Below are 27,141 nucleotides of genomic sequence, written 5' to 3' on the forward strand. Positions count from 1 at the left end.
GTGTTTAACTTTTTAAAACTATAGTCAAGTTTTTTTGTTTGTGGGTTGTTGTTTTTTACCTTAGGGCAGAGTTAATTATATTCAGTTGTATAGCACAGTGTCATTCTTTTATTTCTTTTTCATATTTCATTTATCTTCCTCATATAGATCTCCCTCTCTAGTAATAGTTCTTAAATATGCAAGTCACAAAAACAAGTGGTGTTAGTTTGAGTGTTTTGTGATTAATATTCAAAAAATAATGTCATGCCGAAACCGGTTTGGCTCAGTGGATAGAGCGTCGGCCTGCGGACTGAAGGGTCCCGGGTTTGATTCCGGTTAAGGGCATGTACCTTGGTTGTGGGCACATCCCCAGTGGCGGGTGTGCAAGAGGCAGCTGATCGATGATTCTCTCTCATCGATGTTTATAACTCTCTATCCCTCTCTCATCCTCTTTGTAAAAAATCAATAAAATATATTTAAAAAATAATAATAATAACGTCATGATGCAGATAGGATGACTCTGTCTCATTTATCCTCTTATTTTAATACTCAGAACCTACTAGAGTACCTCCTAGATACTTAATATATTATTTTTGAAATAAAATAAAAATCTTATTTGGTAGGGAGACTACTGAATTGTTCCAGAAAAGTTGTTACTTTTCCTTTGTTGTATTACTTTGTGTAATTTCAAATACATCAAATTTTAATTATTATCCTATAAAATAAAAGGCTAATATGCAAATTGACCGAACTGCAGAATGACCGGTTGCTATGACATGCACTGACCACCAGGGGACAGATGCTCAATGCAGGAGCTGCCCCCTGGTGGTCAGTGCACTCCCACAGGGGGAGCGCCCCTCAGCCAGAAGCCAGGCTCATGGCTGGTGAGCCCAGCAGCGGTGGCGGGAGCCTCTCTGGACTCTGTGGCTGTGCTGAGGATGTCCAACTGATGGTTTAGGCCCGCTCCTTGTGGGGATCGGGCCTAAGCCATCAGTTGGACATCCCCTGAGGGCTCCCAGACTGAGGGCACAGGTGGAGCTGAAGGCCCCTCCCCCATCCCCAATGCACGAATTTTGGGCACCGGGCCTCTAGTTTCTTTAGTAAGGACCCAGAAAACTGAATCGTACATCTGAACAATGAGATGAATATCTTGGAGCAAATGATTTGTTTTAACTATTTCATCTTCTTTTTTTTAGATTACATTAGAGTATGAAGGAACATTATTTTCTGAGTGGAGTGTGCCAAGAACTTGTTCTATTAAAGATAAACGGTAGTATTCTTGTTGTGAATGTCAATATATGTGTATTTACATGTAACAAAGCATTTACATAGCATGAATTCAGACTCGAGGCTGTGACTGAATGTCAATTTCTTCCCATTAAATAGATGTGAAAAGAAAAAATCAGCTTGAAAAAAGAAGGCAAATATTGCTGTATTTTTACTTTTCTTATTTTAAGTTTTTAGGCCTGAAGAAGAGTAGGGAACTTTTTATTAATATCGTATGCATCTTTATTTATTTCTCCCTTCTTGTTCTCTTTAAATGCTAGTTCGCCGAAGACAGAGCTGCGCTGTTCTACTCCAGGCTTTCAGAATATAAAACCAATTGTTACAGGGCCAGTGAGTTGATCTTAATTATTAAACTTGAATAATCCAGTTCATTTTTCCTTTTTTTTATTTTTTATCTTTCAACCTAATTCATCCTATTTTAACTAGTATAAATTGTAACTACCGTATTTTTCGGACCATAAGACGCACTTTTTTTCCCCCAGAAGTGGGGGGAAAAAGTCCCTGCGTCTTATGGTCCAAATATAGCCTACACATATACTTTTAAAAAAAAGTTTTTTTACTTGCCCGGCTCTGTGTGGTCTCTGTGTGCTTGCCCGGCTCTAAAATGGTTCTATTGGGTCGGCAAGTAAGTAATTGCGGATTTTTTAAAGAAAATCAAAGACAATTTTTTCATGGAACTAAATAACTTTATTCTGTAATGTATTGCCCATTTTGATCAATGACCTTTTGCCATCTTTCAGGCAGCATCATAATCCCACGTTCAAAAAACTTCTGGTTTTTATTAGCAAAAAACTGAATCAGGTACGATTTGACATCATCATCATTATTGAAATTTTTACCATTCAAGGAGTTTTGTAAAGATCGAAACAAAAAGTAATCAGATGGTGCAAGGTCAGGACTATATGGTGGATGTGGCAAAACATCCCAACCAAGCTCCATTAATTTTTGCCGAGTGACCAAAGATGTGTGTGGCCTTGCATTGTCATGATGGAATACAACACCTTTTCGATTTGTCAATTTGGGCCACTTTTCTTCAACTGCATTGTTTAATTTCATTAGTTGTTCATTGTAGACATCAGAATTGATCGTTCGGTTGGGTGGTAAGAGTTCAAAGTAGACAATTCCTTTGTAATCCCACCAAACTGATAACAAAACCTTCTTTTGATGAATATCAGCTTTTGATGTTGTTTGAGTTGGTTCACCTGGCCTGCTCCACGATCTTTTCCAGTTGATATTGTTGTAAACAACCCATTTTTCATCGCCAGTTATCAGTCGTTTTAAAAATGGATCATTTTCATTACGTTTCTTTAGCAAATCGCAGCTGCTAATGCGTTGCGTTAACTGTGATTCTTTCAGTTCGTGAGGAACCCATGTATCGAGTTTTTTAACATAGCCAAGTTGTTTTAAGTGATTTTCAATGCATGTATGTGATACATGAAGCTTCTCTGCAATCTCACGTGTTGTACTGTGACAGTCCGAATTGATTATTGCTTTGATTAGGGCGTCATCAACTTCAACTGGACGACCAGAGCGTTTTTCATCTTTGAGTGAAAAATCACCAGAACGAAATTTGGCAAACCAATTTTGACACTGCCGTTCTTTTAAGGCTTCGTCACCATAAACAGCACATAACTTTTTATGAGCTTGGGATACGTTTTTCCCTTTGTGGAAATAAAAAATCAAAATATGACGAAAATGTTCCTTTTGATTTTCCATTTTTCAACGAACGCCAAACGAAAACTACAAAACAGATCAAAAAACTTTTTTTACTGATTAACAGCTGAATAGCCAACTATCAAATAACAAAATGTGTTTTACATTTTTACTACGTCTGCAAACCTAAAAATTCAACTGAAGCCATATATGTGTGAAACCCGCAATTACTTACTTGCCGACCCAATAAATGCTGCTGTTTACTTTACAGGGTTGATTACATGTGTTTATGACTGTGATGTTGGGTTTTAATGCACATAAAATATTTTAGGACACTATTTGTTTCAGAATCTTTTTTTCTTCATTTCCCTTCTCTAAAAACTGGTGCGTCTTATGGTCCGGAGCGTCTTATGGTCCGAAAAATACGGTATAAGTAAAAGGCATTTTAAAAATACTGTGAAAATGTCATTAATTTTTAGATATGTTTTTGCAAATTATAACTAGTGAAATGATATGTGATTTTCAGTTAGCCATTTTATTAGCAGGGTAAAGCCCCAGTCACCATTGTAAGGATAACAGTACTCCCGGCTAAGAGGGCTCACATCATAAACTTCTATGACAATGCCAAGGATAAAGAGCCATTTCTAGAAGATTTTGTTATTTAAAAAAAAAATCTATATGTGAATGCAAATAAATGAATGATGTTGAATTCTTTCAGGTTTACAAAAAAAAAAGTAAAGCATTTTAATACTTTTTATTGATTTCATAGAGGAAGGAAGAGGGAGAGAGAGATTGAATCATTAATGATGAGAATCATTAATCAACTGCCTCCAAGCCCGAGACCCAGGCATGTGCCCTTGACAGGAATCAAACCCAGGACCCTTCAGTCCCCAGGCCAACATTCTATTCACTGAGCCAAACCAGCCAGGGCAAGCATTCCAAAACATTGGCACTTTGTCAATTAGTAACAGAGTACTGGCCCCACACCTCACAGCTTACGTTCCCACACAAGTGTATAAACCTACTGCTACCGAGACTCCGTGTGACGAATCCTGCCTTTCTGCTGGGGCTTGTGCCTTTTTTAAAATTTTATTTTATTATTTTTAAATATATTGTATTGATTTTTTTACAGAGAGGAAGAAAGAGGGACAGAGAGTTAGAAACATCGATGAGAGAGAATCATAGATCAGCTGCCTCTTGCACACCCCCTACTGGGGATGTGCCCAAAACCAATGTACATGCCCTTGACCAGAATCGAACCTGGGACCCTTCAGTCTGCAGACCAATGCTCTATCCACTGAGCCAAACCAGTTTCGGCTGTGCCTTTTTTTTTTTTTCATTAACAATCTTCATTTTCATGAAACAAGTAGAGTGATAGGAGAAAGGCCAGATGAATATTAATTCATTTAAAACCCTATAGATAGAAAAATATTTGAATTTGGCTTTTTGAGTTTATGAGTTTTTTTAAGTTTCATGAACATAACTCCAATGTAAAGGATTCCTTACTCTTTCATTGTTTTTTTTTAATATATTTTTATTGATTTCAGAGAGGAAGGGAGAGGGAGAGAGAGATAGAAACATCAGTGATGAGAGAGAAATATTGATCAGCTCCTTCCTGCATGCCTCCCACTGGGTAAAAAGCCCCCAACCTGGGCATGTATCCTGACCGGGACTGGAACCATGACATCCTGGTTCATAGGTCAGTTCTCAGCCACTGAGCCATGCCAGCCAGGTTCCTTCTCCCGCCCACCCTCCTTTTTTTTTTTTTTTTTTTTTTTTTTGTATGTTGGAAACCTCTAGAAACATTATGAAACATGTTATGTAAAAAAATAAGCATACACAAGTATATGCATACATAGGACTATCTTTGTCATTTACGTATAGTGTTATCAGATCTTACAACCTATCAGGAGGGACATGTGACTTTTGAAACTCACTCAAAAAAGAAACAAAAGTATTTCCAGGCATTGCTAGATGTCCCCTGGTGAGCAAAATCACCTCTGGCTGATAACCATTAAACAAGGACATTTGTTGAATTGTGTGTGTTTCTGTGGGGAAAACTGTAGGAGCTCTGCCTCAGACCCTCACTCCCATCGCCTGGGAAATTACAAGAGCCTAGGGGGCTCTGTGTCAGGCATCATGGTAAAGACTCAGGAACTGGGGGGAAAGACATATATTTCTTACTAGAGGCCCGTGCACGAAATTCCTGCATGGGGAGCTGGTATCTCTCAACCCAGCCTGCCCCCTCTCCAATCTGGGACAAACCTCTCACAATCTGGGACGGCTAGCTCCTAACTGTTCGTCTGTCTGCCTGCCTGATTGCCCCCTAACCGATTCTGCCTGCCAGCCTGATCAATGCCTAACTGCTCCCCTGCCAGCCTGATCAATGCCTAACTGCTCCCCTGCCAGCCTGATTGCCCATAACTGCCCTTCTCTGTTGACACGATTGCCCACAACTGCCTTTCCCTGCCACTACCCACCTCCTCTGCAGAGATCGGCCACCTCCATGCCATGCAGAGCTGTGGGACCCTCAGGCCTAATCACACTGAGTGGCCGCCAGGCCCCACCTCTATGTGTGTGGCCATCTTGTGGTGGCCATCTTGTGACAATATCGCACATGAGGGCCACCTAAGCTTTTATTAGTATATATTATTACACTAGGTCAAATATAACAGAAAGAACAAGCCATCTAAGTTTGTCTCCACCCATGATAGTAAATCCTCAATTACAGACAGTAACTAAAGAACTGGACTAGTATTATATGAATATTTATTAGTTCTATTCTGAAATTTATTCATTCTACTTCCTCTAATCTTAGATAATTAACTTAGTTCCTCTGTGACTTTGATGCCTGTATTAAATTAGTATTTTTTTAAGTTAATTTCATATATCATAGTTGCTTTTGCAATTTCTTTTAGGATTTAGAAGACGAACGCAATTTATTTGTGGACAGTACTAATATTTGCTTTCTGTGGTATCTTAAAATTGCGTAAGTAATGCAATATTTAATACAAAGGTTATTAATACTTCTTAAGAGTGTTTAGCTTTAAATCTTAATTAACAAAATTAACAAATGGGTTATCTACATTACAGTTTCCATATAAGCTTTCTTTCACTAATCAAGATATTCTCAAATAGCCCTAGCTAGTTTGGCGCTGTGGGTTGAACCTTGGCTTGTGGACTGAAGTGTTCTGGGTTCAATTCTGGTCAAGGGCACAGGTTCGATCCCCAGAAGGGTGTGCAGGAGGAAGCCGATCAATGATTCTCTCTCATCATTGATGTTTCTCTCTCTTCCTCTCCCTTCTTCTCTGAAATCAATAAAAATATATGTGTTTTTAAAATATATTCTCAAATATGCTGCCAAACTTATATTGAAAAACTAACAGTGAAAATAACAATCACAACCACTATTTGAACATACACTGCTTCTTTTTTTTACTTTATTTTTATTATTTTTATTGTTTAAAGTATTACATATAGTAGTACATATATCTCCGTTATTTTTCCCCTTTAACCTACTCCCTGCCGCATGCCCTCATCCCATGTGCCCAGTGTCTTGTGTCATTAGATGAATGCATACAAGTCCTTTGGTTGATCTCTTTCCCCCTCTCCCCAACATTCCCTAGCCTTCCCGCTGTAATTTGACAGTCTGTTCAGTGCTTTACTGCCTCTGTATCTATCTTTTTGTTCATCAGGTTATAATGTTCTTTATTTTCCATAAATGAGTGAGATCATGTGGTGTTTTTCTTTCATTGCCTGGCTTATTTAATATAATGCTCTCCAGTTCCATCCATGCTGCTGCAAATGGTAAGAATTCCTTCTTTTTTATAACGTTGTGTAGATGTACCATCGTTTTCTAATCCACTCACCTGCTGATGGGCATTTAGACTGTTTCCAAATCTTAGCTATTGTAAATTGTGCTGCTATGAACATAGGGGTGCATATATCCCTTCTGATTGGTGTTTCCAGTTTCTTGGAATATATTCCTAGGAGTGGGATCACTGGGTCAAATGGGAGTTCCATTTTCAGTTTTTTGAGGAAATTCCATACCGTTCTCCACAGAGGCTGAACCAGTCTGCATTCCCACCAGCAGTGCAGGGTTTTTCTTCACACTTGTCATTTGTTGATTTGTTGATGACAGCCATTCTGACAGGTGTGGCATGGTACCACATTGTCGTTTTGATTTGCATCTCTCACATAATTAATGACCTTGAGCATATTTTCATATGTTCCTTGGCCTTCCTCAGTTTTCTTTCAAAAAGATTCTATGTAGGTCTGTTGCCCATTTTATTATTGGATCATTTAACTTCCTTTTATTAAGTTGTATAAGCTGTCTGTAGATGTTGGAGATTAAACCTTTATCAGTGATAACATTTGCAAATATGTTCTCCCCTATAGTGATGGTTTTTTGTTGATGGTTTCTGTTGCTGTGCAAAAGCTTTTTATTTTGATGTAGTCCCATTTGTTTACTTTCTCCTTAGTTTCCAATGCCCTAGGAGTGGTATCGTGAAGAATTTGCTTCGGCACACGTCTGAGATTTCTCTGCCTGTGGATTCCTTCAGTATTGTTATTGTTTCCCAACTTATGTTTAAATCCTTTATCCATTTTGAGTTTATTTTTGTGTATGGTGTAAGTTGGTGACCTAGTTTCATTGTTTTGCATGTATCTGTCCAATTTTCCCAGGACCATTTACTGAAGAGACTGTCTTGACTCCATTGTAGACTCATGCCTCCTTTATCAAATATTAATTGAGCATAGTGGTTTGGGTCGATATCTGGGTTCTCTATTCTATTCCATTGGTCTATATGTATGTTCTTGTGCCAGTACCAGGCTGTTTTGAGAACAGTGGCTTTGTAATATAGCTTGAAATCGGGTATTGAGATCCCACATACTTTGTTCTTCTTTATCAGGATTGCTGTGGCTACTTGGGGTCTTTTTTTTATTCCAGATGAATTTTTGGAGAGTTCTTTCTAGGTCTGTGAAATATGCTGTTGGTAATTTAATGGGGAGTGCATTGACTCTATAGATTGCTTTGTGTAGTATGGACATTTTAATGATGTTGAATCCATGAACATGAACATGGTATGTTCTTCCATCTGTTTACATCTTCCTCTATCTCTTTTTTCAGTGTCCTGTAGTTTTCCACATATAGGTCTTTTACCTTCTTCTTCTTTTTTTTTTTTTTACCTTTTTAAATTAAATTATTATCTGTGTACATATTTTAACATTCCCCCTCCCCCCATACATACCCTCCCTCCCCAGAGTTTTGTGTCCATTGGTTGAACTTATATGCATGTATACGAGTCCTTTGGTTGATCTATTATCTCCCCCAGATCTCCCTACCCTCCCTGGGTCTTTTACCTTGTTAGTTAAGTTTATTCCTAGGTATCTTAATGTTTTTGGTGCAGTGGTAAATGGGATTGCTTTTTTTGGTCTCTCTTTCTGTAAGTTCACTATTGGTGTATAGAAATGCCATAGATTTTTTGGCGTTAATTTTGTATCCTGCTACATTGCTGAATTCATTTATTAAGTCTAATAGTTTTTTGATGGAGTCTTTCGGGTTTTTTATGTACATTATCATATCACCTGCAAATAAGGACAGCTTTATTTCTTCTTTTCCAAATAGGATGCCTTTTATTTCTTCTTCTTGTCTAATTGCAATGGCTAGTACTTCCAGTACTATGTCAATAAAGATTTATATTTAAAAAAAAAAAAAAAAAAAAGCAGGAGGAGATCCTAAGGGAACTTTGGGACAACATGAAACAAAACAACATCTACTTAATAGGGGTGCCAGAAGGAGAGGAAACTCAGCAAAGAATAGAAGACCTGTTTAAAGAAATAATGACAGAGAATTTCCCTGATACAAGGAAGAAAAAACCCACACAAATTCAAGAAGCTCACAGAGTCCCAACCAAAATGAACCCCAAAAGACCGACGCCAAGGCACATTATAATTAAACTGGCAAAAACCAACGACAAAGTAAGAATCTTAAAAGCAGCCAGAGAGAGACAGAAAGTTACCTACAAAGGATCACCTATCAGAATAGCAACTGATTTCTCAACAGAAATACATCAGGCCAGAAGGGAATGGAATCAAGTATACAAAGTCATGCAAAGAAAAAGTCTGAATCCAAGAATACTATACCCAGCAAGGCTATCAATCAAAATTGAAGTTGAAATTAGGAGCTTCACAGACAAGAAAAGGCAAGGGAGTTTATTACTACCAAACCAGCATTGCAAGAAATGCTAAAGGATTTGCTGTGAAATAAAGAGATAGGAAGCGAGGAAGGAACACCAGAGTAAAGAATAAAAATGGAGACAAACAAGTACCTATCAATAATAAGTTTAGCCAAAACTGGTTTGGCTCAGTGGATAGAATGTCAGTCTGCAGATTGAGGGGTCATGGGTTCGATTCTGATCAAGGGCATGTACCTTGCTTGCGGGCACATCCCCAGTGGGGGGTGTACAGGAGGCAGCTGATTGATGTTTCTAACTCTCTATCCCTCTTCCTTCCTCTCTTTTAAAAAAATCAATAAAATATATTTAAAAAATAATAACTTTAAATGTAAATGGATTAAATATCCCAATCAGAAGACATAGGGTAACAGATTGGATAAGAAAACATAACCCACATATGTTTCTGTCTACAAGAAACCCACTTCCGGAAAATAGACACACACAAGCTGATGATGAAAGAGGAGAAATAACAATAGAGCCCACAGAAATACAAAGGATTGTTATAAAATACTATGAAAAACTCTATTTCAACAAACTGGACAACCTGGAGGAAATGATATATTCCTAGAAAAAAATATAACCTTCCACTGAAACTGGTTTGGCTCAGTGGACAGAGTGTTGGCCTGCAGACTGAAAGGTCCCGGGTTCTATTCTTAGTTGCGGGCACATCCCCAGTAGGGGGTGTGCAAGAGGCAGCTGATTGATGATTCTCTCTCATCGACGTTTCTAACTCTCTATCCCTCTCACTTCCTCTCTGTAAAAAATCAATAAAATATATTTAAAATATATAACCTTCCAAAACTCAATCAGGAAGAATCTAAACAGCTCAACAGGCCAATAACTATGGAAGAAATTGAAGCAATCATCAAAAAGCTTTCGGCAAACAAAAGCCCAGGGCCAGATGGCTTCACAGGAGAGTTTTACCAAACATTCAAAGAACTAAAACCTATCTTCCTCAGACTATTCCAAAAAATTCAAGAGGAAGGAACACTTCCAAGCTCATTCTATGAAGCCAGCATCACCCTAATACCAAAACCAGATAAAGACAACACAATGAAAGAGAATTACAGGCCAATATCCCTCATGAACATAGATGCCAAAATCCTCAACAAAATTCTAGCAAATCTGCACCAGCAGTACATAAGTAAGATCATACTTGCCCATGACCAAGTAGGATTTATCCCAGGAATGCAAGCATGGTACAATATCCGCAAATCAATAAACATGATACATCACATAAACAAATTGAGAGATAAAAATCATATAGTTATATCAATTGATGTAAAAAAAGCATTTGACAAAATCCAACACCCTTTCCTGATCAAAACTCTCAGCAAGGTGGGAATAGAAGGATCATATCTCAACATAATAAAAGCTACATATGATAAACCCACAGCTAACATCATACTCAATGGGCAAAAACTAAAACCATTTCCCCTAAGAATAGGAACAAGACAGGGATGCCCACTCTCACCACTTCTGTTTGACATAGTACTGGAAGTACTAGCCATTGCAATTAGACAAGAAGAAGAAATAAAAGGCATCCTATTTGGAAAAGAAGAAGTAAAGTTGTTCTTATTTGAAGATGACATGATATTGTACATAAAAAACCTGATACAAAATTAACACCAAGAAATCTATGGCCTTTCTATACATTAATAGTGAATTTACAGAAACAGAGACTAAAAAATCAATTCCATTTACCATCACACCAAAAGGAATAAATTTAACTAAGGAGATAAAAGACTTATATGCAGAAAACTACACAACACTGAAAAAAGAGATAGAGGAAGATGTAAACAGATGGAAGAACATACCATGTTCGTGGATTGGTAGAATCAACATAATTAAAATGTCCATACTACCCAAAGCAATTTATAGGTTCAATGCACTTCCCATTAAAATATCAATGACATATTTCATTGACCTAGAAAGAACTCTCCAAAAATTCATCTGGAATAAGAAATACCCCAAATCGCCACAGCAATATTGAGAAAGAAGAACAAAGTAGGATAGATCTCCATACCAGATTTCAAGCTGTATTACAAAGCAGTGTGGTACTTGCACAAGAACAGACATATAGATCAATGGAGTAGAATAGAGAATCCAGATATTGACCCAAACCTCTATACTCAATTAATATTTGACAAAGGAGCATGAACATAAATGGAGTTAAGACAGTCTCTTCAATAAATAGTGTTAACTTTTACCCAGTTAAGGAAATTTCCTTTTATCCCAGATAGTGGTGAATTTTTCATATGAATTGGTGTTAAAATTTATTTAAAGTTTTTTTGTTTCCACTTAAAAGTTAATATGGCTTTTCTCCTTAACTATGTTAATTGGAGGAATAACATTCATTAATATTTATATTTTAAACTGACCCTATATTTCTGGAATAATCTGACTTAGTGTTGATGAATTCTCTTTCATATATATTAACAGATTTTGTTTGCTAATATTTTTTAAATATATTTAAAGACAGAGGGTTTAATGTAGAAAACATCAATATGGTAATAGAAGATTCTATATTCCCATGTTTGCTAATATATATATTTTTAAATATATTTTATTGAGTTTTTACAGAGAGGAAAAGAGAGGGATAGAGAGTTAGAAACATCGATGAGAGAGTTATTGACAAGCTGCTTCTTGCACACCCCCTACTGGGGATGTGCCCATACCAAGGTACATGCCCTTGACCAGAATCGAACCCTGGACCTTTGAGTCCACAGGCTGATGCTCTATCCACTGAGCCAAACGGTTTCGGCGCTAATATTTTGTTTAGTATTGTGTGTGTGTGTGTGTGTGTGTGTGTATTCAGGAGTAAGGTTGGCCTGTGATTTTTCTCCCCTCATACCATCCTTTTCTACTTTTGATAGCAAGACTGTGCTGGACTCATCAGTTCAGTTATTAGTCATTTTTTCTTTCCTCTAAAACATTTTGTATAAGATTGGAAATACATATTCTTTGAATATTTGATAGAAACTTGCATAGAAATTCACTTGAATCTGGGTTCTTTTTGTGGGGAGAGGATGTGGAAATTTCCTAATTTAATGGCTATTGTGCTAGTTTGGAATTTTTCTTCTTGTAAGATCCATTTTCAACAGTAGTATTTTCTGGAAATTTATCTGTTTCCTCAGTTGGCAATTTTAGTATAAGTTTTAATGTCATAAAATTGTCTATAATGTCCTCTTATTTTTGTTTATCCTCTTAGATTGGTGCAGTGATTCCTGTCTTACCTTTGTAACATTTTTATTTGTGCCTCCCTTCTATTTTCTTGTTCTTCTTCTTCGTGGTATTGCTATCTTATTAGCCTTTTCAGAGAACCATCGTTTGGCTCTGTTGAGCTTTTCTGCTGCTGCAGATGTGAAATGATGATGTTAGATTTTAAAAGAAGAATAGTCATGCATTTTGGCTATGTGAATGTGCACTGTTGTTAAGGAAGCATGCAGATTCAGGCCCCTCACTTAGCCTTTGTGAGAATCATAGTTATATTTAATTTTAGACATATGTAACTTTTTTTGGGGGGGAGAAAGAGAGAGAGAGAGAGAGTGAGTGAGAGAGAGAGAGAGAGAGAGAGAGAGAGAGAGAGAGAGAGGCTTTGATTTATTGTTCTACTTATGCATTTATTGGTTGATTTTTTTTTACTTTATATTATTGACACTATTTAAAATGTTCCCATTTCCCTCTCTTTTGCCCACCTCCACCCAGCTCTCACCTACCCCCCTTCCCACTAGCCATCACCACATTTGTCTGTGTCTTTGGATTGTTTCCAGATGTGGCCTGACCGGAAATAAAATCCACAACTTTGACATATCGGGATGACACTTTAACCACCTGAGCTCCTCAGCCACAGCCATATGTGACTTTTATTACATTTAGCTGTAATAATTTATCTCTTTTGGAATATAAAGGGAACATTCTAAGATTTAGCAGGGGTCCTCAAACTTTTTAAAGTGGGGGCCAGGTTACGGTCCCTCAGAGAGCTGGAGGGCCGGACTATATGAACTACTAATTCCTACTGTAACACCTCGGCTGCGCTCACTGCCCAAAAAACCTGGCGGGCCGGATCAGACTCCTCTGCGGGCCGCATGTGGCCTGCGGGCCGTAGTTTGAAGACGCCTGATTTAGAGTCATGTATATTGAAAGTAAGGTATTCAAACTAATATTTAGCATACTGTTTATTAACATATGATTCCTCTTTTTTCCAACAGTCAATACTATCACAATTTTACCCAGGTAAAACTTTTTTTAATTTTATGTATCCTTTATATATCACTACTATATTATATCTCTCTTATCATCCATAATTACCAGAAGAGGAATTTTCCAAACTAATTTTTCAATGAAATGTGTGTAGAGCATGGTACTAAGGTATGGTCTGAGGATCCTTAGGGCTCAGGCCTTTTCAGGTCTACCCTTTTCCAACCTCGTATTTGCATGAGGACAGATTCTCCCAATATGCTTTCACCAAAACAACACATACAGTAACTTGATGCAGAAACATAGAGGAAAATCCAGCTATTCTATGAAGCAAGATATTAAAAAAATTTTATAATGTAAAACAACCATTCTTCTTACTGTTTTTGTTTGTTTGGAAAATAGTTTTGTTTTTTTTTCATAAAAGCATGTTGGTTATGTTAGCACGTAAATATGTTTATCTTAATTTTAAAACAAGTTAATAAATATTTTTAATTTGTTATATCATACATATAGAGAAACGTAACCCACATAAGATAAAAGCTTTATGGTATGCTCAATAACTTTCAAGACAATAAATGTCTTTAGTTCAGTGGTTTTTTAATATATGGATCATTAGTGTGATAGATATGTTCAAAATGTTTAAATTGAAATCAGGTTATAATATTTGGAAGTTAAAATACTATAGATATTTTAATTTTCTAAAAGCAGTGATTTGCTAGAAAAAGATGCAGTAAAAATAATAATAATGAATAAGCTTCCTATATCACATCCAGATGGTTGAATGCGTCTGTTTGTACTCCTGTCCCAAATCCAATTGACATCATGCAATGTTTTACAATTATAATTCTTACATGAAAAAGCAAGAAAGTATTATTTGGGAATAAATAATTTAAATAAAGAAAGTGGAGAAACTTCTAGAAGTAGAATACACATTACACACCAAAATAATGCAGAATAACCTCCATCTCACTCAAAACACGCAGAAATGCCTTTAGAAAATATTATGTTTGGCCCAGCCAGTGTAGCTCAGTGGCTGACCATAAACCCATGAACCAGGAGATCATGGTTCGATTCCCAGTGAGGGGCATGTGGAAGACAGCCAATCAATGATTCTCCCTTATCATTAATGTTTCTCTCCGTCTTCCTCCCTCTTTCTGAAAAACAAAACAAAACAAAACATTTTTTAAAAGAGAATATATGTTTATAAAATACTAGTACCGCCTTTTGCATTAACACATTAAGCCCCATGTCAGCCACCGGTGACTGGTACTATACTTTCTGTCCGGAAGACAAAACAGGCTGGGCGCTTAGTGTGTTAATATAGGTATGTGTATAGAACTTAAAAACAAGTAAAGGAGTTTTCTATTGGTCAGAAATAACTAAAGAACCAAAAGCCAAGGATATAAGGTTAAATTCTTAGCTAAGGGTATTAGACACAATGTAATCCCTAGCAGACCGGGGTGAGATTCCAAGGTGTGTGAAGCTGGAAAGGGAAGATTCCAACCTGTGGGAGAGGGCAGAGCTAAAACCATTCTCCCCACGTGATGCTAGAATTTATAAAGAAAGAAAAGAATCAGACCTACAGCTAATGAGATGGCCATGGCGCACCAAGTGGCAAAAGCAAGCTACAAATAACCTGTGCAGTGTGGCTTCATCTCTGTAAAATGTGTGTGTGTGGTGGTGGTTGGTGGGGGAGGGGGTTGGGGAGAGGGAAGATGCTGTGTCCATCTGTGAATCCAGAAAAAGATAGATGAGCATTCCTATGAAGTTTTACCTCAGGTGTTCAGAGGAATATTATTAACTCTTCCTTCGTATGTCTTTTGAGTAGTTTTCCTTATTTAAAAACAATACATAATGCTTTGATTAAAAAAAAAAAGAGATAATCAAAGTTAAAAAAATATATCAACATTTTTATGGTTATGTTTTGCTATAACTAAAAAAATGAAAGTTGTCCAAAATTAAAGAAATGCAAACATTTTGTTTTGTAGGTTATCATGATATGGGTATATGATCCAGAAAATGCTGACCCAGCTGAATTGCAATTGAAAGCAGATGCACCATCACTAGTAGGTGGAAACATTATCATAGATAAAATAATACCCTACATTTCTTTTTTAAGGGCTGTGAATAATTTATTTTAAGTGGCCCAGAACTAACTAAATGCATTTTAATTATCCATTAAGTTGAGTTTGTGCTCTATCTCTACACTTATAAATTTTCCTTTAAAATTCTTTTCTGAGCATTTTTTTTGCATTTTTTATGCATCTCATTATTCATGAAGAAGCTGATCTTTTTTTAAAAAAAAGATATTTTATTGATTTTTAACAGAGAGAAAGGGAGAGAGATAGAGAGCTAGAAATGTCAATGAGAGAGAAACATCTACCAGCTGCCTCTTGCACACTCCCTGCCTCTTGCACATGCCCTTGACCAGAATCGAACCTGGGACCTTTCAGTCTGCAGACCGACGCTCTACCACTGAGCCAAACCGGCTTCGGCAAAAAGAAGCTGATCTTTAAAGTGCTTTATAGGTATTCATTGAGCATCTATCTTGAAGTCATCTTTCAAAAATCTGTTCAGTCTCTTATTGAGTTATAGGTGGGATGAGGTTCAAAATGCATTAAAAATGGTGATTATTTACAGTTCAGCCAAAAGTGTTTAGGAATGAGAATGAAGAGTCATGATAGTTAAGACGTGGGTGTCTCTTCGGCACATTGCACATTGGCTAATGAAAACCCAAACAGACAATTTACATTTTGCCAAAATTATTTTGTGGATGACTTATCAAAATTGTAGCACTAAAACAATTTCTCAAACTACTCATGTGAAAACATCCTGATTTGAAAATGGCAGGCATCTTAGAGGCAGATACCTGACTTGAAACCTAAAATGTGAGGAGAGAAGTAAGAATATGAGCAATTTCATAAGCAAAGACACAAAGGCATATATTTATGCTACAACTAGAAAAGTAATTTAAAAATAATAATGCAAAAGTTGACACCAGTACAGTGAAATTTATTCTGTTATACATAACCAATAATAGAGTTAATTGTCATAGTTCTTTTAGAAATCATTTTGGTAATATGTATCAACAATTTTTTTAAGTATTTATAATTTTGACCTAGTAATCACACTTCCAAGCAGCTAATCAAAAGAGAAATAGTCCTGCCTGGCTGGCATGGCTCAGTGGTTGAGCATTGACCTATGGACCATGAGGTCAGGTCAGTTTGATTCCCACTCAGGGCACATGCCTGGGTTTCGGGCTTGATCCCCAGTAGGGAGCATGCAGGAGGCAGCCAATCTATGATTCTCTCACATCATTGATTTTTTTTTTCTCTCTCTTTCCCTCTCCATTTCTCTCTGACACTCATCATGACAAACTCAAAGGCTCCTTTGTAGGTGGTTGATATCTATACTAATAATAGACAAATATGCAAATTGCCTGGAACACTGTCACATAATGACCAATCAGGATGGGGGCAGGGCGCAGCAGGGAGCTCTCAGCATGCCTGTGCTGGGGGGTTCAAAGGGCATGACGAGGAAGGGAGAGCAGATAGGCAGTTAGGGGGATCTGGCCAAGAGGGGAGCATAGATTGGCAGTTAGGAGGATCAGGCCAGGAGGGGAGAGCCAATAGGCAATTAGGGGGATCAGGCTGGTAGGAGGTGGCAGTTAGGCAGTTAGGGGGATTAGGCCAGGAGGGGAGAGCAATTAGGCAGTTAGGGGGATCAGGCCAGGATGGGGGAGCAGTTAGGCAGTTAGGGGGATCAGGCCAGGAGAGGAGAGCAGATAGGCAGTTAGGGGGATCAGGTTGGCAGGGGAGCAATTAGGAGCATTAGGCAGGCAGGCAGGTGAGCGGTGAGGAGCCAGTGGTTCCAGATTGTGAGAGGGATCCTGGATTGTAGAGGATGCAGGCGGGGCTGAGGAACACCCCCCCCCTCCCATGCATGAATTTCATGCACCAGGCCTCTAGTATTTCTAGAAAATTAAACAGGAGCATTATTAGAGGAATAGGGCAGAAAGGATCTATGGAATTTTAGACTGACCCTTATTATCTGATTTTTTAATTCTAGGGATTCCCCATAAAAAAACTATTCCCTATATTCTAAAAATACCTTATTAGGAATAATTCTAGTCAATTCAACTTCTCCTTAAATCTCTTGAGAAAAAGAGATAGCATGTCATATTTGTCTGTTACTAAGATAATTTTTCTTAAACTCTCCAGATAGCCAAAACCAGTTTGATTCAGTAGCTAGAGCGTGGGCCTGCGGGCTGAAGAGTCCTGGGTTCGATTCCAGTCAAGGTACATACCTTGGTTGTGGGCACATCCCCAGTGCGGGGTGTGCAGGAGGCAGCTGATCGATGATTCTCTCTCATCGATGTTTCTAACTCTCTATCCCTCTCTCTTCCTCTCTGTGAAAAATCAATAAAATATATTAAAAAACAAACAAAAAACTCTCCAGATATCATTTGAAATCTGCCTTGAAAGAGTATGTTGCTTTGAAGGTAACCCATGTAGAAATAATTTTAACAGATATGTTTTAGAAACTCCATTATGTATTCTATTGGTAGTAAAATTAAGGGTATTTATTTAAGGGTCCTGATAGTCTCAGTTCATTCAGTATTCTCCCCCCCCCCCACCCTTTTTTTTAAAATTTTAAATAAATCTTTATTGTTCATATTATTACAAATTTCCCTAATTTTTTTCCCTTCATTGCTCCCCTCCACCAGGTTCCCACCCCACCCTCTGCCCTTTCCCCACCTCCCATTGACCTCATCTATAGGTGCACAGTTTATGTTCAGTCTCTTCCTGCACCTCCCACTCCCCTTTTCCCTGAGAATTATCAGTTCACTCCCCTTCCATACCTCTGATTCTATTATATTCACCAGTTAATATTGTTCATCAGATTTTTTAATTCTCTTGGTTTTTAGATTCACTTGTTGATAGTTACGTATTTGTTGTTCATAATTTTTATCTTTATCTTCTTCCTAAAGAACCCTCTTCAGCAATTCATATGATTCTGGTTTTGCAGTGATGAACTTCTTTAGCTTTTTTTTATTTGTGAAGTTTTTTTATCTAGCCTTCAATTCTGAGTGATAACTTTGCTGAATAGAGTATTTTTGGCTGTAGGTTCTTGCTATTCATCATCTTGAATATTTCTTGCCATTCCCATCTGGCCTGCATGGTTTCTGTTGAGAAATCAGCTGACAATTGTATGGGTACTCCTTTATAGGTAACTACCGGCTTTTCTCATGCTGCTTTTAATATTCTCTCTTTGTCTTTTGCTCTTGGAATTTTAATTATGATGTGTCTAGGTGTGGTCCTCTTTGGATTCCTTTTGTTTGAGGTTCTGTGTGCTTCCTGGACTTGTAAGTCTATTTCTTTCACCAGGTGGGGGAAGTTTTCTGTCACTGTTTCTTCCAATATGTTTTCGGTATATTGCTCTCTCTCTTCTTCTGGGACCCCCATAATTCTGATGTTGGTTTGTTGGAAGTTGTCCCAGAGGTTTCTTACATTCTTCAACTTTCTTACATTCTTCAACTTTCTGAATTCTCTTATCTTCTTCCTTCTGCAGAGGAGTGTCTTCTGGCTCTTTATGTTCCAAATCTTTGACTTGATTCTTGCGATCTTCCATTTTGTTTTTAGGACTCTGTATAATATTTTATATTTCAGACAATGTATTTTTTAAAAATATATTTTATTAATTTTCACAGAGAGGAAAAGAGAGGGACAGAGTTAGAAACATTGATGAGAGAGAATCATCGATCAGCTGCCTCTTGCACACCCCGTACTGGGGATGTGCCCACAGCCAAGGTATATGCCCTTGACCAGAATCGAACCCGGGACCTTTCAGTCCGCAGGCTGATGCTCTATCCACTGAGCCAAACCAGTCCCGGCAGACAATGTATTCTTTATTTCTAGTTGATCCCTTTTTATTTCTAGTTGATCCCTTATCATATCCTCATAGGTCTTGTTTATTTTATTGGCCTTTTCTAGGAAATTCTTGAAAAATCTTATAACCGTGGTTTTGAACTCTCTATGCAGTCACTTGTTGTTCTCCATTTCTTTCGTTTGTGATCTGTTTCCTTATCTCGGCATTTTCTCAGCTTCCTTGAGTTGATAGGGTGGCGTTGTGTGCTCAGGTATCCTATATGGTTCAGTGGGTCAGCCTCCCAGTTACCTGAGGTGGACACTCTTGGAGAACCCCTTTGTGGAGTGTGTGTACAGCCTTATTGTAGTTAAGTCTTGATTATTGTTGGTATCACTGGGAGGAAGTGACCTCCAGGCCAATTGGTTGTGAGGGTCAGCTGTGTCTATGTCAAGAGACAGCCTTATTCGACTAGACTTGGAAATTTGCAAAAGCCTCTGTGTTCAGCTTGGATGGGGCGGAGTTCAGGGTGGAGCCTACAGCCATGGCTTCCTGTCAGCCCCACTCTATGAGGTTCCTGGGTCTCAGTGTTCCTCAGTGTCTTTTGGTACTTGCTGCTTTGGTTCTCGCTGCAAGCACCTCTGAGATAAAGGTGCCCTCAAGTTTCATCCACTACCAGACAGTCTAGTCTCTCCCTGAATGAGCCCGAAGCTGGGGTTCAGTGCAGTTGGAAGTGGGGTTAGAAGTGGGGTTCAGTGCAATCCAGAGCTTTTGTCTCCTTCCCATGCAATGTGCGCAACTCTGGGGCTCTGCCTTTCACCGCTCCCCTGAGTTTCCATCTTACAGCCCAGATTCCCTCCTTATGCTCCTGGATCCCCAGGGTCTGGTCTAGAACTGGGGTTCAGTGCAGTCGGAACTAAGGCTCAGCAGTCCAGAACTTTTGTCTCCTTCCCGCTAGGGCAATCCAGCGGCACAGCCAACAATCCATTCTCTGCGACAATGTGCGCGACTCCAGGGCTCTGCCTTTCGCTGCTCCCCTGAGCTTCTGCCTTACAGCCTAGAATCCCTCTGTATGAGCTGGGATTCCCAGGGTCTTTCCCAGAACTAGGGTTCAGTGCAGTTGGAACTGAGGTTCAGCCCAATCTGGAGCTGTTATCTCCTTCCCACTAGGGAATGCCAGCAACGCACTCAGCCACCCCCACCTCTCTGACTCCGTCCTCTCCCCATGCATGCACCGTGTCTCTGTACCTTAGGCTTTTCAGCTCCTCTGATTTTCCTTCTGGTTTTCTCTTTCCTTCTAGTTGTAGAATTTCCAGTCAGTCAACTTTCCTGTAGTTCTGGATAATGTCCATTTTGTATTTTAGTTGTATTTTTTTGAAATTGTTGTGTGAGGCTGCAGTTAAGCAGCCATCTTGGTTAATCGTATCCAGTTAATCTCATTCAGTATTCTGATTGTGCATAGTATACTCACATATTGGTAAATTTATAAAGTGTCTTAACTATCGATAAAATAATTGATTCAATATAACATGATATAATTTCTAAGTAAATTTGGTTATGAAAAGAGTAAAAATAATTTTATTATTATTATTATTTTTTTTTACAGAATTCCTATGTACTTACAAGGCAGATGGCCACTTTGGGACAGAGGCCAAGCATACGTACACTTCTGAAGAGAAAATTTTATCTTTCAGATGAAAAACTGAAGGATGGGTATTTAATTTTTAAAATTTCAAATATAAAATTCATCTATATAATTCAGTAAAATAAGTATCAGAGACTTAAAGCAAAAGAGGTTTTAAAACCCTAGCAAAATTTCATGGAATATCTTATGTGTAACTTCCAAGAAGATTATTTTATGATACCAAAAAAAAAAAAAGTGATAATGAGACCTAGTTACCAACTCAGAAATTGCCAGTCACACTCCTGGATTATAGTCTCACAATTTATATTAAAAGCTAAACCTTCAGGATGGTGGCACATCCTGGCAATATCGTAAAACTAGAGGCCCGGTGCATGAAATTCATGCACTCAGGGGGAGGGATATCCCTTCAGCCCAACCTGCACCCTCTCGAAATCCAGGAGCCCTTGGGGGATGTCTGACTGCCAGCTTAGGGAGTGGGCCTAAGCTGTCAGTTGGATATCCTCAGTACCGCTACAGAGACAGGAGAGGCTCCTATCACCACCGCTGTACTTACCAGCTGTGAGACTGGCTTCTGGCTGAGTGGTGCTCCCCCTGTGGAAGCACACTAACCACCAGGGGACAGCTCTTACATTGAGCTTCTGCCCCCTGGTGGTCAGTGTGCATCATAGCGAACAGTCGTTCCACTGTTTGATCAATTTGCATATTAGCTTTTTATTATATAGGATATTTTCTACCGATGTCACAGTTCTGCCAATATATATATATATAACTGCACATCACAAATTCCACTTGAGAAGTAAAATCTGTTACTGTTAAGTTGGCAAGTTATCATGGGGTTTAGACAGCCTTTCTTAAATCTGTTGAACCTCCTAGGCACAGGTCAAGGAGCTTATAGCTAAAAGATAAAATATGTACTTCTAATATGATGTTGAATAGGGGTAGTAAGAGGAGACATTATACTTTGTTCCCGTTATTAGGAGGAAAGGCTATAGTTTCTCATCATTATGTTCTTGGTACGTTCTTTGTAGATGCTTCTTTATCAAATTGAAGAAGTTCCTCTCTGTTGATAGTTTGCTGAGAGTTTTTATCATGAATGGTTGGTGGATTTTGTCAAATGCTTTTTAATCCCATTTATTGATATGATTATATACATTTTCTTCCTTAACCTGTTGATGTGATATAATAGATTACATTAGTTGATCTTTATTTTTTTAAAAAAATTCAACTTGTGTTTCCTTTTCTTTTAAAAAAAAAATATTTTATTGATATTTTACGGAGAAGAAGGGAGAGAGATAGAGAGCTAGAAACGTCGATGAGAGAGAAACATCGACCAGATGCCTCCTGCACACCCCCTACTGGGGATATGCTTGCAATCAACGTACATGCCCTTGACCGGAATCGAACCTGGGACCTTTCAGTCCGCAGACCGACGCTCTACCGCTGAGCCAAACCGGTTTCGGCGCATTAGTTGATTTTTAAATGTTGAACCATATATGCATAACTGGAAGAAGTCCCATTTGGTCACAGTACATAGTTATTTTTACACATTGTTGGATTCAAAATGTCTGTAGCTTTATCTGTGATGTGTTTACCTGATTGGGGTATTGGGGTAATAGTGGCCTCATGAAATGAGTTGGGAAATATTCCCTCTGCTTCTATTTTCTGGAAGAGATTGTAGAGAATTGGCATAACATGTTCCTTAAATGTTAGAATTCACCACTGAACTAATCTGGGCCTGGTGCTTTTTGTTTTGAAAGGTTATTACTTGTCAATTTATTTTAATAGATATATTACTATTCACATCTATTTCTCCCTATGTGATTTTTGGTAGGTTGTCTTTCAATTGGTCCATTTCATCTAAGTTGTCAAATTTATGAGCATAGAACTGTTCATAGTATTATTTTTTATCCTTTAATGCCAATGCAATCAATAATGATGCCCTCACTTTCATCTGTGATATTAGTATATTGTGTCCTTTCTCTTTTTTTCTTAGCTCAACTAGAAAGTTTATCAATTTTATTGAACTTCACAAAGAACCAGCTTTTCTTATTGATTTTCTCCATTGTTTTTGTGCCGGGGGTTCTTGTCCCAGCCTTACAAAGGGTGCAGCAATCTGGAGAAAGAGGCTGATGCATAGATTAAGAAAAAGTCCAAAGATGAAAGATAATTTTGAAAGGCATTGGCGGTCAGAGTTGCTTCAGCTGAAGGAGCTAGAAGACTACTTCCTTGTCTAGGACCCTTGTTTTTTATTAACAAAATTTGTCCTAAGGAAAGGTGGAGACATACACTTCAAAGGGTAGGGTTCAGAAGCAGTGTCAGTTTGGGGAATAGCCGACAGCTGTTCATCAGGTATTTGGCCAAAAGGAGGCAATAAAATGCCCTGAGCTGTCTGGCAGCAGACGACTATCCTGTTCAGGTTTGGGGGAGATGGTTTTTAGCCATCTCAGATGATTCAGCCCTACTGACATGCTGGAATTGGCTTCCAGCATTTTTGTGTTCCATTTATTGATTTGTGCTCTGATTTTTATTACTTTTCTTCTTCTTCCTTTAGGTTTATAATGTTTTTCTTTCTCTAGTTCCCTAAGGTAGAAATTAAGATTATTTATTTTAGATTTTTTTTTCTAATACAAGCATTTGATGCTATAAATTTCCCTCTAAACACTGCTTTCACTTCATTCCCCAAATTTTGGTAAGTTGTATTTTCATTTAGTTTGGACTACTTAAAATTTCACTTGAGCCGAAACCGGTTTGACTCAGTGGTAGAGCGTCGGTCTGCGGAATGAAAAGTCCCGGGTGCGATTCCAGTCAAGGGCATGTACCTTGGTTGCTGGCACATCCCTGGTAGGGTGTGTGCAAGAGGCAACTGGTCAATGTTTCTCTCTCATCGACGTTTCTAGCTCTCTATCTCTCCCTTCCTCTCTGTGAAAAATCAATAAAATATATATATTTTTAAAAATTTCACTTGAGCCGAAACCGGTTTGGCTCAGTGGATAGAGCATCGGCCTGAGGACTGAAAGGTCCTGGGTTCGATTCTGGTCCAGGCCATGTACCTTTGTTGTGGACACATCCCCAGTAGGGGGTGTGCAAGAGGCAGCTGATCGATGATTCTCTCTCATCGATGTTTCTACCCTGTTTCCCTGAAAATAAGACAGAGTCTTATATTAATTTTTGCTCCCAAAGATGCGCTAGGTCTTATTTTCAGGGGAGGTCTTATTTTTCCATGAAGAAGAATACGGTACACATTTATTGCTAAATGAAAATAAAGGAAATTTATTACCTGTATATGGTACGGTAGTATGGTAGTTGTCAATACAAACCAGACAAACTGTGAATCCTACAGTATTAAGAATTGACTCATTTATTCAATGACAATCATGTCATCATCTTCTGGAACATCATCATAACAATCCAACTCCTGAATTTCTTGTGACTCCATTTCTTTCAGAATCAGTGGACCAAATCTCTCATGTTTAGCAGTAGCACTGTCTTTAAATGAGTACTTCTCGTCAAGGTAGCCTGCTCCCAGTGCATTTGCAATGCAACTGTCAGTGATTTTCTCCCATGAATTCTTCACCCAAGTCACAACTTCTTGCAGTTTAGGTTTCACAAAGTTTCCACACTGATTTCTCTCCATTCTATTTTCAATGTAGTCATTAATTTCCATGTGCAAATTGTCTTTGAACGGCTTGTTTATTGCAATATCAAGAGTCTGGAGATAGGTCGTCATTCCTGTGGTAATCATTATCTGATCTATTTTTTAAAAATATAGTTTATTGATTTTTTTTTTTACAGAGAGGAAGAGAGAGGGATAGAGAGCTAGAAACATTGATGAGAGAGAATCGTCCATCAGCTGCCTCTTGCACACACCCCACCGGGGATGTGCCCGCAACCAATATACATGCCCTTGACCAGAATCGAACCCGGGACCCTTCAGTCTGCAGGCCGACGCTCTATCCACTGAGCCAAACAGGTTCGGCTGACCTATTTTTCTTTTGTGAAGAAATGTCTTCATGTCTTTAGCACGGTGAGTGCTGGCTGTATCATAGACTAGCAGACCTTTTTGGCTCCCTCGCATAACAAGCGGCTGCATTAAATCCACCCACTTCCTTATAACTGCTTGTGTGGCCCAGGCTTTTTCAGTTTCAATAATAAAAACACCCAAAACACATTCAATCTTTTCCTTCATGCCCTTAGAAATGATTAAAGGTGGGATTTTAGTGCCATCCAGGCGAATTGCCAAAATACAGGAAACACGTGCACTTTCGTAAGCAGTGGAGGGAATGTACACTAAGGAGGCACCCTGCTGTCCAATTGTTGTTTGAGATGATTGGCCCATAAACACTGCAGTTTCATCCATAGCAATCATGTTGGAAAGATTGTATTTAGAGAAGTCAGCATCATCAATAAAGGACTTGAATGCAAATGCTCGCTTAATAACTTGAGTATCTTCCAACCTAAACAATGTTGTAGATCTTCTTAAAGACAGTTCACTTCGCTGAAGGAAATTATCCAGCCAGCCTTGTGATGCTTTGAAGTCTTCGAGGGCTATGTCAAACTGTGGTGCCATTGCAAGGGCAAATTCTTGAATCTGAGCCCTATTTACAACCAAAGCCTTTGCTCTCCTGTCAGCAACCCATTCACAGATCAGGTCTTCCAGCTCGGAAAATAATGGTTGCCGACCTGATCCACACTTGTGCTTTTTAGCATTTCCCTTGTCAACTTGTTCAATGAGGTTACCATACTCTGCTCGCCATTTTCGAACCAATCAGATACTCAACATCTTCTCTTTGCAGAAAGCAGTAAGATTTTGGCCCCAAGAGTCTTCCACGATTCCTTTCTTATACTCCATGGAGTAGCTTTTTCTTTTCGCGCTTATTTCTAGGGGTAAAAATAAGGAATTGGGGTATCGAGGTGGGGGGAGGGGGATCACTTAAAATGACACAAGGGGGGTCAGAGGGGGGAATCAAAATGGCACAGGAGAATCAGAGGGGGGGGTTACCATTTTAGTAACCCCTTTTGATACTCCTGTGTCATTTTGATTGCCCCCTCTGATCCTCCTGTGTCATTTTAAGTGATCCCCCTCCCCCCACCCCTTTGCCACTGAACACCTTCACCAGACATCCCCTCTACCCCTTTATCAGACATTTACCCCATGGGGCCTGCCTGGGGACTGTCACTGGGTTTGCTGGGGCCTGGATCTGGGCTGGAGCAGGTCTGCCACTGACTGAGAACCTTCAGTCATCATGAGGGCAGCCGCGAGCATCAGGTAGTGTCACCAGAGACAGACCAACACTCACCACCTTCGCCGTGTCCTGTCTGCTCTAATCCTCCTGTTCTTCTACAGGCATCTGCAAAAGTCTCCTCTTCTCTCCCGCCCTGCGCTCACCGCTCACTCCGACCTCCACTCCTCCTCCACACAGCAGTGACGTCAGGACTCCGCGTAACATCATTGGTTGCTAGACACCAGTCAGGGTGGCCCTAGCGACCAGTTTACTTTAAATTAATTCTCATTCTGAGACAGAGCCTGGGGGGGGGGGGTGTCCTTATTTTCGGGGGGATGCCTTTTATTTCACTCAGAAGGAAACTGTAAGTAGGTCTTATTTTCAGAGGATGTTTTATTTTCGGGGAAACACGGTATGTGAGCTGGAGAAGAATGTATATTCTGCTGTTGTTGGATGAAGTAGTCTTAAACCAATTAGATCTATTGGTTGATGGTATTGTTCCTTCAACTATGTCTTTACTGATTTTCTATCTTCTAGATTTGTTCATTACTGACAGAGGGAATTTGAAGTCTCTCTACTAGTGGATTTTTCTATTTTTTCCTTGCATTCTCTATGACTTAGTAAGACATACATTTGGCAAAACTAGTTTTTAAAAGCACAGGAATGTGGACACAATGCAAACAAAAATGTGGCAGGTAGAGAAGAGGAAAGGAGAGACATTAACTTTCCACAATATTGGTATCTTCTGAATCTGGATCTGGGTGACTACTACACAGGTAGGTGTTCACCTTAGTATGAGATTATTATAGCCAGTGGACAACGTCACAAAATGGTACTGGTGATTTTCTGTTTTTGTAATTGAACTTGAAATAGATGTTAGAGTCAGAATCAGAGTTGCACCGATTTTCATAGGGCATAGAGGTTTGATGACAACCCTATAATTACTCCAATATGGCATCCTCTTGACCCGGCAAGACCTCATTCTGAGTGGGCAGAATGCCATCACCACCAACCCAAGTGTGTGTTCATTGAGGAAATAGGAAACTAATGAAGA

At 38.8% G+C, this 27,141-nt stretch overlaps 1 protein-coding gene across 1 annotated transcript in view; it reads left to right on the plus strand.

Annotated features, from left to right (window-relative positions):
* The window catches only part of CATSPERE (catsper channel auxiliary subunit epsilon), a 76,934-nt gene that overhangs the window by 4,624 nt on the left and 45,169 nt on the right, over positions 1–27,141 (plus strand). The window contains exons 3-8 of the mRNA XM_036453626.2: positions 1,176–1,249; positions 1,527–1,596; positions 5,838–5,908; positions 13,367–13,391; positions 15,344–15,421; positions 20,827–20,933. Coding sequence (XP_036309519.1) covers positions 1,176–1,249; positions 1,527–1,596; positions 5,838–5,908; positions 13,367–13,391; positions 15,344–15,421; positions 20,827–20,933 — 425 coding nt within the window. The remainder of the gene's footprint in view (positions 1–1,175; positions 1,250–1,526; positions 1,597–5,837; positions 5,909–13,366; positions 13,392–15,343; positions 15,422–20,826; positions 20,934–27,141) is intronic.

This window comes from Pipistrellus kuhlii, unplaced genomic scaffold, assembly GCF_014108245.1.
Source record: "Pipistrellus kuhlii isolate mPipKuh1 unplaced genomic scaffold, mPipKuh1.p scaffold_m20_p_25, whole genome shotgun sequence".
Classification (NCBI taxonomy): Eukaryota; Metazoa; Chordata; class Mammalia; order Chiroptera; family Vespertilionidae; genus Pipistrellus; species Pipistrellus kuhlii.